The sequence below is a fragment of the Panthera leo genome, chromosome D3, assembly GCF_018350215.1.
Source record: "Panthera leo isolate Ple1 chromosome D3, P.leo_Ple1_pat1.1, whole genome shotgun sequence".
Classification (NCBI taxonomy): domain Eukaryota; kingdom Metazoa; phylum Chordata; class Mammalia; order Carnivora; family Felidae; genus Panthera; species Panthera leo.
In genome coordinates, this window is record NC_056690.1 from 32,542,655 (window position 1) to 32,555,802 (window position 13,148).

The following is a 13,148-nucleotide window of genomic DNA, read 5'->3' on the forward strand; positions in this document are numbered from 1 at the left end:
GTGGGAATAACAGTTTATGCTTTAGGGCTTAATGTTTTTGTTTTTGTTTTCACATTTATTTATTTTTGAGAGACAGAGAGAGACAGTGTGAACAGGGGAGGGGCAGAGAGAGAGGGAGACACGGAATCCGAAGCAGGATCCAGGCTCTGAGCTGTCAGCACAGAGCCCATGTGGGGCTCGAACCCATGAACCATGAGATCATGACCTGAGCTGAAGTCGGACGCTTAACCAACTGAGCCACCCAGGTGCCCCTAGGACTTAATGTTTTAAGATTATGGTGGCAAAATAACTGAGCTGTGAAGAAGGATTTTTATGTTTTTGGTAATTTAAGTGCTTTATTAAATTTCTAGTCTTTCCTGTATTTTTAAATGTGTAGAAGAGATGAATAACTTTCAGCAAAGGAACCAGTTGTTTGAATTATTTCCCTATGACAATTGAATTGCTGCCATCACTCAAAGCCAACTGTCTGATGGGACCCTAGCTGTTCATTTCTCTGCTGTTCCTCTCTTGAAGTTTCTTGGTTACTTAGTTTCTCTAACTTTTCTTTTTCTAATGAAAAATTATGCATATTCTTTGCAGGGTGAAATGTTTTACTATTCCAGTGTGTCATATGCAGGCATGTGTGTGTGTATATGTATGTTTTCCATTTGGCTTGTTCATCATATTCATCATAATTTTATTTTTTATCTGTTTAATAAGTTTCTGAAGGAGATTTAAAAAATTTCCTATTGTGACTAAGGATTTATCATTTTCACTTTGTCTTAATTACAAAGTGAAATCTAAAATTAAAATATTTGAGGTTATGTTTTGAAGTGGTATTGTTTGGTGGCAGGCAAGTTCATAATTATTTTTTTGAAATGTCCCTTTTTACCATTTTAAATACTGCTTTCCTTAAATTCTCTTTTCTTTGGATATTAATTTCTTCTTTCTGGCTTTTTTCTGACGTGCGTTTTCTGGCATGTATATTTCCATTCTTTTTGTTTTAGGTGTTGTTTTAGGTGTGTTTATGGTGAACAGTATGTTGCTAGATTATCTCTCTTTTTTAAATCTCATTTAAGAGTTTGTCTTCTAATAGACATGCATTTCCTGTTTACATTTATTATAATTTCTGGTATATTTGGAGACATTTCTTTTTTTGTGTGTTATCTATATGTCATATTTTGTTTTAGGTCCCACCCCTCTTTTTCTTGCCTTTTTGAAAAATCACGTATGGCAATATTATCATGCATTCCTTTTTTTCCTAACTTTCTTTATTTATTTATTGAGAGAGAGAGAGAGAGAGAGAGAGAACGAGAACGACATGAGCAAGGGAAGGGCAGAGAAAAGGGAGACAGAATCCCAAGCAGGCTCTGCGTTGTCGGTGGAGAGCTCAGTGCGGGGCTGGATCACACAAACTGTGAGATGATGACTTGAGCCAAAATCAAGAACTGGACGCTCAGCTGACTGAGCCACCCAGCTGCCCCTCATCATGATTTCTACATGGAAACATTCAACTGGAAAAGTAAAGCTGCTGTCCCTTTTTTAGGAGCTGCACTCTCCAGTTGCAGTCCCCACCTGGATATTCATTCTGTCTCTCTGATTCTTGTACTAAGTTCCATGAGGGCAGGGTCCAGCATGCCTGTTTACCTCACCACTGCACCCCTAGATGTGGTACCTGGTACATAGGTGCTCAGTGAAGATTTGATGAATGAATCAATGAATGGATAGGTGATCCTAATAATTACCTACGTAGCTTTCAAATACACTGATACCTGGGACATACTTCAGAGATTTTGATTTGATAGGTTTGATTTGGAGCCTGGATACATATATTAAGAAACAGACAAACAGTCCCCCAGATAATATGATTATCAGCTAGATTTGCAATAATTTGGACTGAGACTTTTCCTCTTTGAGACAGCTTTTCTACTTCAAGACAATTTGTGACTCTTGATACAGTTAACTGTGAAGAGAAAAATTGATCATTGGATAATCTGTTGATCTGCTTCATTGAGGTGGGCCACAATTTCCCTAAAACAAGGAAATAAACCAAGTTAAGCTGGAGGATAGCTGGTCATCACCATTTGAGTAACACCAAAGAGCAGTGGTAAAATTTTCCTTTTTCTTAAATAGTTCTTTAAGCTTTCCTACATCCTTTTCATGTGCTCTATAGGAAATCATTTGGCTGAACATGCCTCTGTGCCCTTACATCAATAAAATCAATCATTGGAAACATATAGCCAAAGGGGACTAATGCATAGATTGAGTGGTTGGACTGGAGATCTTAGGCTTTTTCCTATTTGTAAGATACTGATTCTCTTAGTCAACATTTATCATGATTTATGGTGTATAAAGTTGACTGGGACACAAAGGACCCAATTTTGATTTTGGTTTGTTGTATTCATGATGCTGTTTTATTTGAGTTGATTCATCTGTGGAGTTAGGATATTCATTTACCTTCAAGGAGCAAACTTCATGGGAATGTGAACCTTTTGGGGTTGCAGACAACTGTTAATGAAACCTATGATTGAAAAAGTAGTTCATCAAGTTCCTTGTCTGTATTTGAAACTAAGCATTTAGAGCATTAGTCTCTCATAATGAATTTTGATTCACTATATAGAGTTAAGGAAAAATATCAGTGGGGATGGTATTTTCCGATTTAATCAGGATAGAGTAAAAAAAAAGCATGGCTGTTTAATTTTTTATTTTCACCTTTTAATCTTGGTTGTTTATCTTCAGTGCTTTGGTTTTCCTGTTTTCAAAATGGAAATTATACTTTGTGCAGTATGGAAACTTAATTAATGGTTGCTAATCAAGTGCATTAAGCAACTTAGATAAAAGTTACTGTGTAGTTCAAAGTACTATATTAATAATATTTTAAATAAGTAGTTTGACAACTTTCTGTGGAAATGACTAACATAGGATCATCAACTTAAATGTCATGATTATTTTGTGCTTTTTGATGACATGGGACATCTTCCTCATTCTCAGGGATTCCTGGTCACACTTGTGGGTTATTCTCAAATCCTTTTCTTTCATTACTTAGCTGGGAAACTCAGTGAAGTGTTAGTAGTTCAGCAGGCATTTACAGATTACCTGCCATGTTCAAGGTGTTGCTAGGCACAGGAGAGAGACCTAATGACACAAACTTTATCTTTCAGGATAAATGGAAGAATTATCTGGAAATAAGAAAAGTGAAGTTTTTTCCCTCAGAAAAGTCTCCATTTTCTTTATTCTGTGTCTTTTCCAGACTATTTATTTTTAAGTAACCTCTGCACCCAGCATGGGGCTTGAACTCACAACCCTGAGATCAAAAGTGGCATGCTCCACCGACTGAGCCAGCCAGGTGCCCCTGGATCTATCTTGATAATAGCAGTTATAGCATCTTACATTTATATAGTACTTTCACATAAACTATATCAGCTGATGCTTATAATAGGACTTGGTCCCTTTGTTGTGCAACATACATGAAACAGTTAAAATTTTTAAGTGTTCAACAGTGTCTTTTAGGCACTCCCAAATACCACGTTTAACTGAGTATAAATAGAAGATGTGTGTGTGTGTGTGTGTGTGTGTGTATGTGTGTGTGTGTGTGTGTGTATATATATATATATATATATATATATATATATATATAGTTAAGTTGCGCAGTGGTCTGCATAGAAGGAATGACATCAGCAAAGACACAGAGGCATGAACACTGTAAAATAGTTAGATCATGTCTGGGACACAGAATGGTGGGGGATGAAGCTAGAGTGGCACGCAGAGCCCAGGTCATAAGGGGCCTTGTGTGCACCGAGGAGTTTGCAGTTCTTCCTGTGGCTCACCATGTCTCAGATTTTAGTGTGCCTCAGAACACATATAAAGTACACTAGCATATTCCTGTCAGTTTATTCAGATCTGACTAAATCCCCGATCATACAGTGTTGCTGCTTTTCAAGACAAAGATTTGCATATAATATTCTTTAGTGTGTGTGTGTGTGTGTATTAAATGTTTGTTTATTTTGAGAGAAACAGAGGGTGCAAGCAGGGGAGGGGCAAAGGGAGAGAGAGAGAGAGAGAGAGAGAGAGAGAGAGAAAGAAAGAAAGAAAGAAAGAAAGAAAGAAAGAAAGAAAGAAAGAAAAGAAAGAGAGAGCCCTAGGCAGGCTCCACACTCTCAGTGCAGAGCTTGATGCCAGGCTCCATCCCACGAACTGTGAGATCATGACCTGAGACGAAACTAAGAGCTGGATGCTTAACTGAGCCACCAATATGTATATTTGTTATAGCTTTATTAAGATACAATTCACATAGCATATAGTTTGTCTATTTAAAGTGGTTTTAATTTATTCACAGAGTTGTGCAGTCATCACCACAATCAATTTTAGAATATTTTCTTCACTCTAGAAAGAATTTTTATACTCATTAGCAGTTATACCTCATTTCCTTCAATGTCTCTGCCCTTGGTGACAAGTAATATACTCCTCTATAAGATTTGCCAGTTCTGGACATTTCATAGAGATAGAACTATATAGTATATTCCTACTGTGGCTGGTGGTATAATGCTTTCAAGGTTCATTTATGGAGCATGTATCAGTACAAAATTTCTTTTAATGGCTGAATAAGCTACTGTATGGCTATATCACGTTTTGTTTTCCCATTCATCAGTTGATGCTCATTTAGGCCATTAACTCTATTTTATAATCTTGTTTTTAATAAAATTAGTTATGTAAATTGCTTAGGAAATTACCCTGTTATAAGGAAAAATGTTTTTCTAATTTTTTAAAGCTTATTTATTTATTTTGAGAGAGAGACCGTGCAAGCAGGAGAGGGGCAGAGAGAGAGAATCACAGGCAGTCTCCATGCTGCCAGCACAGAGCGACACACAGGGCTTGAACTCACAAAACTGTAAATGAGATATGACCCGAACTGAAACCAAGAGTTGGATGCTCAACTGATTGAGTCACCCAAGAGCCCATGTTCTAATTTTTAATTGAAAAAATAAAGACTTGATTTGTTTTGTAGACCTTCACTTCCAATTTAATATAAGTGAAGCAATCAATATATGCTATCAGTAAATAAGCATAAATAAGCCTTATTCTATTATAATCAGGATGCTTTTATTAATATGAATATCATTATTACAGATTTCACTTGCATACCCTTGTTTTTTTTATGTTTGTTTTTGAGAGAGATAGAGCATGAGCAGGGGAGGAGCAGAGAGAAAGGGAGACACAGAATGGGAAGCAGGCTCCAGGCTCTGAGCTGTCAGTACAGAACCTCCTGACATGGGGCTTGAACTCACAAACCACAAGATCATGACCAGAGCTGAGGTCAGACACTTAACCAACTGAGCCACCCAGGTGAACTCCTCCCTTTTTCTTTTTTGCATCCCCTTGTTTTTTATTTGGTAATTGACAAATATTTGTAGCATCTCACATGTGGTATAGTTGTGGATTGACGCTGTCCTCATTGCTTTTTGTCCAGTTTTAATTAAAAATGAGGCTGTGCATGAAATGAAATTACAGCTCACAGTCATTACACTAATTTGTGATAGATACCTGTCCCTTCCATAACCGTAGCAGTCACTGTGGTCTGCCACTTAGGCCTAGGGGCTTGGCTGGGATCGTGGGAACACCCTGTCAAACCAGGTGTAATTTTCTCTCCAACTGAAGAAAGCATTTCTATATGTGCCAGGAGTTGTGGGAAAATTCTTTAATGTAGTGTACTTCGTTTTTAAAAGACATAGTGAAGGGTTTTAGTAAGAGAGGAACATGATAAATTTGGGGTTTTAAATGGACCAGTGTTTCTTGATGGCTGGGAAACTGTTTCAAACCTTTCTCTTCGTGCCTCCAACACCCTATTCTCCTTTCTCCCGCCTCACTCTCAGTTGCAGCTGTACTTTTTTTACTCAAGAAACGCAACCTGAAGAGAACTTTCACATTCTCCCACTACCCAATCTGCTTCCCTGCATCTGTACCAAACATCTATTCAAGGATATTATTTCAGAAATAAGCAGAAAGAGACATTTCTATCCATTACCACCGCCTCCATGTCCTCTTCTCATGTTTCCACCAAGACTTACTCCATCAAAGCTTCTCTTGTCAAGGTCGTGAGTCAAAGAGGAAGAAAATTAGAGGAGTGTGGAATCAGAAGAAGATTAAAAAAAAGATATGGTCAGCTGTGTCAAATGCTGGTGACAGGCGGATTCAAAGCCTTGATGATTCAAGCAAACTACAGGCGCACTCAGCACTCTAAACAGAGTGGTAGTGTGAAGCAGAGCTGTGTGTGGTTCTAACAGAGAAATGCTTCCAGTAGAAACGTAGATAAATCAGTCCCTTTATTTCTTTTTGGAAACCCGAGTAACCCCTGCAGATATGAGGAATCAGGCCTTTCTGAATATTGCTGAGTCATAGCACTTCCTAAGAAACTGAGCAGCCCCAATCAGACATTTTATTGTGATAAAATACACATAGCATAAAATTTTAACCATGTTAAGTGTACAGTTCATTTGCACTATCTTCACAATGTTTTGCAGCCATCACCACTGTTTCTCAAACTTTTTCCTCATCTCACATGGAAACTCTGTACTCATTAAGCAATGGCTCCCATTCCACCTTCTCCAACACCCTGCTGACCTCTAATCTACTTTCTGTTTTTAGGAATTTACCTATTACAGGTATTCCATATAAGTGGAATTACCATATTTGTATTTGTGTGTTGGGTTTATTTTATTAGCATGTTTTTAGGGTTTATCCATGTTGCAGCATATAGCAGAATATCATTCCTTTTTAAGTCTGAACAGTATTTCATTGTATGTATAGGCCCAGTCATTTAAAAATAAGCTTTATTCAGTATGTGTATGTGTGTGCATGCGTGTGTGTGTGTGTGTGTGTGTGTGTGTAAAGCTTTTCCTTCTTAGTGGTGGAAATTTCCTGTCTTGTTCTTAGCTGTTCAGATTTGATTGTCCTTGTCTTTTTGTATGTATGCATGTATGGTTTTTTCCTCTCCTAAACGTCCTTAAGATCTGAGTTTTTTGTTGTTTAAGTTGGGAACCAGTTCCAAAATTGAATGTCCCAACAAAACAGGGCAGGCAAGTTCCCTTTATTATGTTTAGGGTTTTCAGAGATAGCTCTTGCTGTAATTTGTCTTTACTCCTCTTAAAGTGCAATTTACTCAAAAACCTACTTACAGAAAAAAAGTCAAGTTAACCCCTGTAGTTCTTCAACCATGGCATTTCCATAAGCAAAACTTCATATATTTATAACCTATGTATTTTCTTTTAGTATTCAAATTCTTCAATTTTCTAATTCTTGTAGCTGTTGGGATTGGAAAGCACTTTAATTGGTTTTTCTTTAAATTTACTCTTGAAGAGTCTTAGATCTGTGGAGAATAAGTGACCCACCCAAGGTCACACATCGCATAATGAGCAGATTCCATCTCATGACTGCTGGTCCACTATTCTCTTCACAGTGTAAATACTGTATTCAGTTCTTTTTAAAAACCACCTTTGTGGTGTAACCTAAATATAACAAAAGCAGATATTTTAAGTGTTTAGTTCAATGGCTTTTAACAATTTGTACACTCACATAAGTTCCACCCGAATCATTTCATCACCCTAGAGAGTTCCCTCTGTAGTCAGTTCCCCCTGAGCTCCAACTTCATGTAAAAGTAATCATACAGAATGTACTTCTGTGTTCACAGTTTTGCTCCGCAGAATGTTTTTGAGATTCATCTGTGTTGCTGTGAAAAGTAGTGTGCTCCTTTTTATTGCTGGTTAGTAGTTCACTGGGTAGATCTGTTGCAGTGTATATCCATTCATCTGTTGCTTGACAGTTGGGTGGTTTCCAGTTTTTGGCTATTGCAAGTAAAGGTGCTGCGAGTATTTATGTATGAAGCCTTTTTTGGATGTATATTTTCATTTCTTTTAGGTAAATAACTAGCAGTAGCATTGATGGGTCACATGGTAAAAGTATATTTAACTTTTATGAGAAACTGCCAAACTGTACTTACAGTATGGTTGTATCATTTCACATTCACACCAGCAATGTATGAGAGTTCTAGTTGTACATCCTCACCAGTACTTATTATTGTCAGTTTTTTAAATTTTAGCCATTCTAGAGGATGTAAAATATCTGGTCATTTTGATGTGCATTTCCCTAATGACACAGAGCCTTATTCACGTGCTTTCAGCCATTTGTATATCTTCTTTTGTGAAATTTATGTTCAGATCTTTTGTCCATTATTTATTGGATTCTTTATCTTAGTATTGAGTTTTAAAATTTTAAATGTATTCTAGATTGAAATCTTTTGTCATATATATATGTCATATATATACATACACACACACGTATATATTATAGATACTTTTACCCAGTGTGTGACTTGCCCTTTCATTTTTTTATCATTGTCTTTTAAATAGCAAAGTTTTTAATTTTGATGAAATCTAATTTATTTTTTCTTCTTGTGATTAGTGTTTTTTATGTCCTGTATAACAAATATTTGCCTCTTTCACTGACAACGTGAAAATGTATATAGAAAATATTTAAAATCTGTGAGAAGCTACCAGTGTTGTGTAGATTTTTCCTGTTTTTTTGCTAGAAGTGTAATAGATTTAACTTTTATACTTATATTTACATTTAAAAATAATTTTTGTGTATGTTGTAGAGATCTAGGCATATTACTTTTTTCTGTAGTCATCTGGTGGTTCCAGCACCATTTGTTGAAATATCCTTCCTCCATTGAACTACTTTGGCACTTTTGTTTAAAATCAATTGCTCATATAGGGTAGGATTAATTAAGGACACTTTGTACCACGTGTCTACCTTTATACCAGTACTAGACAGTCTTTTTAAAAAAAATTTTTTTTTAACGTTTATTTATTTTTAAGAGACAGGCAGAGAATAAGTGGGGGAGGAGCAGAGAGAGAAGGAAACACAGAATCCAAAGCAGGCTCCAGGCTCTGCACTGTCAGCACAGAGCCCAATGCGGGGGCTCGAACCCACGAACTGTAAGATCATGACCTGAGCCGAACCAGCCAACCAATCCACCCAGGCGCCCCCTAGACAGTCTTGATTACTGCATCTTTATTGTAAGTCTTGAAATCAGGTAGTGTCAGTCATCCAACTGTGCTGTTCTTTTCCAAAATTCGTGTTGCTATCCCATATACATTTTTAAATTAGGTTGTCAGTTTCTCTGAAAGTTCTGCTGGGTTTTTGATTGGGATTGCATTGACCAATTTGGAGAGAACTGATATTCTAACAATATTTAGTCCTTCAGTCTATGAACTTAGTGTATTTTGTCACTTACCCAGATCTTTAATTTCTTTCAGCAATGTATTATAGTTTTCAGTGTTGGGATCTTCCAACTTTTTGTAAGTTGTGCCTTTCAGGGAGTTTGTCTGTTCATCTGAAGCAATAAATTTTTTTCTAAGCATTGCTTTAGTTGTGTCCCACAGATTTGGGTATATATTTTCATTATCATAAAATATTCTTGAATTTCCCTTGAGATTTCTTCTCTGACCTAAGGGTTATTTAGAAGTGTATTTAGTTTTCATCTACATTTGAAAAGTATGATTATTCTGCTGTTCTTGGTACAGTTAATAGTCACCTGTACTATGCTAAAAGTCAGTTAAACAGCAAGAAAGTTGACGAGGGCAGAAATGATCAATTCTGGAGTGAATAGGAATACTTCGTACAGGAGGTAACACTGAGCTGGGATTTGAAGGATAGGTAGGATTTGTCAGAGAGAAATGCCATCGGCAGAGTGGCGTGGATAAAGAAAGGCACAGCAATATGAAAATGATTGAAATAATATGCACAGTGTGGAGCTGTGCATGGAAAAGTTCACTGGGCTTAGAAGGTAAAAGACTTAGAATGGCATGTTAAAGAATTTATTATATATCCACATTAAAAGTGCTCAGGAAATAATAGTGAATAATTCTGATATGTGTGCAAATGGACTTTTTTGCCATGTAATAAAAGCAAAGAAGAAAAAGCATGTCTGAATTTTAGGGAAATATATATTTTTTGGAGGTCAGATTTGCCCAAGGAAGGTCATATAATAATTATTCTGTCACTGTCAGTAACTCTGATCTCTTCATTATTTTCAGCTTTCCCCCTTCTACTTCCTTTTCATCACCACTGAAACATACTTAAGGCTCTGTAGTCTTGAAGGGTAATAAAATAAATAAATAAAATCTTACCTCTGCGCTGCTTCATGTCTGGCTGCTGTCACATTTCCCTTTGTCTTCATAAAAATTTCTTTTTTTCTTTAAATTTTATTTATTTAAGCAATTTCTGCACCCAGTGTGGGGCTCGAGCTCATGACCCCAAGATCAAGAGTCACATGCTCCTCCAGGTAAGCCAGCCAGGCACCCCTATTTTCATAACAATTTCTGATCATACTATGTACACATACTACTGTTTACTTACCCAGAGTGCCCTTGCTAAAGCTACCAGTAACCTCTGCTTCACTAAATCCAAGGTATGTGTCCTAGACCTTTCCTCACCCACGTCCAATACATATGACTGTGTCTTCCTTCTTAAAGTCCTAGATTTTTGTGATATCATCATTTGATTTATTCATCCTTCTGTCCCTTCCCCATTACTAGTGCTCCTTTACAGTCTTATATCTTGATTTCACATTCTCTGACCATTCATTAAGTGTTTGATTCTTCTTCCCTTGTGTGTTTTCACTCCTTCAGCTCTCTCATATATTCTCATGACTCTGTTGACCAATGATTTGCCAAGGAATCCCAGTTTATGACCCCAGTTCATGACTCTCTTCTGCAGTCCACCTAGCTGCGGATCTAACATCTGTGATTATGTTTCCCACAGGTATCTGAACTTACCATCTCTCTCTCTGAATCTCTTTTTCCTCCAATTTTCTATATCAGTAAATGGTACCACTTTCTCTACTAGTCCAAGCTAAAAACCCTAAGGATCACTTTGATTCCTTTTCCCTACATTTAATGCATTGCCAAGTCCTCTCTCCTATCCATTTACCTGTGAAGTTGTTTCAGATCCTCAGCATTTTCTGTCTAAACACTATTATCACCCTGGCCCAAGAAACCATCATTCCTGAGTTGGCCACTACTGCAGTAGCCTCCTAATTGGTCTTCCCATATCTACTCTGGCCCATTTTTCATCTATTTTCCAACATTGTATTTTTAAGTACACTCTCTCTCTTTTTTAGTTAATAGAATATTTCTTTCAGAGCAGTTTTAGGTTTATAGAAAAATTGGTTGGCAAGTATAGAGTTCCTACATACCCCTTTCTTCCTCCAGGGAGGGGGGAGAGAGAGAGAGAGAAAGAGGGAGAGAGAGAGAGAGAGAGAGAGAGAGAGAGAGAGAGAGAGAGAATGAGAATGAGCAGGGGAGGGGCAGAAAGTGAGGGAGACATAGGATCCAAAATGGGTTCTGCGTTGACTGCAGAGAGTCCATTGTGGGGCTTGAACTCATGAACCATGAGCTCTTGACTTGAACTGAAGTTGGATGCCCAACTGACTGAGTCACTCAGGTGCCCTCCCCTGTTATTTAGAACTCACATTAGTGTGGTACGTTTGTTACAATTGATGAGCCAATATTGATACCTTATTATTATTATTATTATTATTATTATTATTATTATTTTAACAACTGAATTGCATAGTTTACATTAGGGTTCACTCTTTGTGTTGTACATTCTGTGGATTTTGACAAATATGTATGACATGTATCCACATTACTGTATCATGTAGAATAGTTTCACTGCTTCAAAAATCCCCCGTGCTTCACCTTTTCATCTCCTTTCTAGCTCCCCAAATCCTGGCAACCTTTGTACTTTCTCCATATTTTGTCTTTTCTAGAACGTCCTGTGGTATTTATCTTTTTCAGATTGGCTTCTTTTACTTAACAATATACTTTTAAGGTTCCTCCATATCTTTTCATAGTTTGATAGCTAATTTCTTTTTATTATCTCTGAATAATATCCCATTGTATGGATGTATCACAGTCTGTTACCCATTCATCTACTGAAGAACATCCTGGTTGTTTTCAAGTTTTGTCAGTTACGAATAAAGTCACTGTAAACATTTGTGTGCAGATTTTCATGTGGACATAAGTTTTCAACTTATTTGGATAAATACCAAGGAGCACAATTGCTTGATTTTATGGTAAGAGTATATCCTCAGTTGTGTGAGAAATTACCAGATGTCTTCCACAGTGGCTGGATCATTTTGCATTCCCACCAAACAATTAATGAGAATTCCTGTTGCTCCACATCTTCACCAGTGTTTGATGATGTCAGTGTTTTGGATTTTACCAATTCTAATAGGTGCATAGTGGGATCTCATTGTTTTAACTTGGAGTTCCCTAGTCCATTTAATGTTGAGTGTCTTTTCATATGTTATTTGCCATCCACATATCTTCTTTGGTGAGTTGTCTGTTCCAATCACTTGCTCCTTGTGTAATAGAATTCATTTTTTTTCTTTCTTTCTTTTTTTAATTATTGAAGTAATCTCTACACCCAACATGGGGCTCAAACTCATGACCAAGAGTAGCATGCTCTTCCAGCTGAGTCAGCCAGGTGCCCCATGGGTTCATTTTCTTACTGATTTTTAGAGTTCTTTGTGTATTTTAGATACCAGTCCTTTATCAGTATGTGTTCAGCAAACATTTTCTCCAGTCTTGGGGCTTGTTTCACTCTCTGAACAGTGCCTTTCTTGGAGCAGAACTTTAATTATATTGAAGTTCATGTTATCATTTTTTTTCTTTCATGATTGTGCTTTTGGCATTGTATTTAAAAAATTGCCAAGCCCAAGGTCACCTAGATTTTCTCCATGTTGTCTTTTAGTTTTATAATTTTGCATTTTCCTTTCAGGTTTATGATCTCTTTTGAGTTAATTTTTGGGAAAGTTACAAGGTCTGTGTCTAGATTTGTATTTTTGCATGTAGATATCCTGTAGTTCAGTACCATTTGTAATAAAGACTGTCATCTCTCCATTGAACTGCCTTTGTTCCTTTGTCAAAGTTTAGTTGTGTATATTTTTGTGAGTCTCTCTCTAGGCTTTATTCTGTTTAGTTCATCTATTTGTCTATTATTTTTCCAGTACCACATTGTCTTGATTACTGTGGCATGATATCTTTTATTTTTTTATTTTTAGAGAGACAGAGAGAATGTGTGCATGAGGGGGGGAGAATGGTGGGGCG

The 13,148-nt window shown here is 36.9% G+C and overlaps 1 protein-coding gene across 7 annotated transcripts in view; it reads left to right on the top strand.

The window, feature by feature from the left end:
• SPIRE1 (spire type actin nucleation factor 1) overlaps positions 1 to 13,148 on the top strand; it is a 198,820-nt gene that overhangs the window by 57,872 nt on the left and 127,800 nt on the right. Inside the window, exon 1 of one of the 7 annotated variants that reach the window (XM_042909580.1) lies at positions 10,285 to 10,318. The exons of the other annotated variants lie outside the window; for them this stretch is intronic. Within the exon in view, the coding sequence (XP_042765514.1) occupies positions 10,307 to 10,318 (12 nt within the window). The 5' untranslated portion in view covers positions 10,285 to 10,306. Of the gene's footprint in view, positions 1 to 10,284; positions 10,319 to 13,148 lie in introns of those variants that run through there. 7 annotated transcript variants of the gene reach the window in all.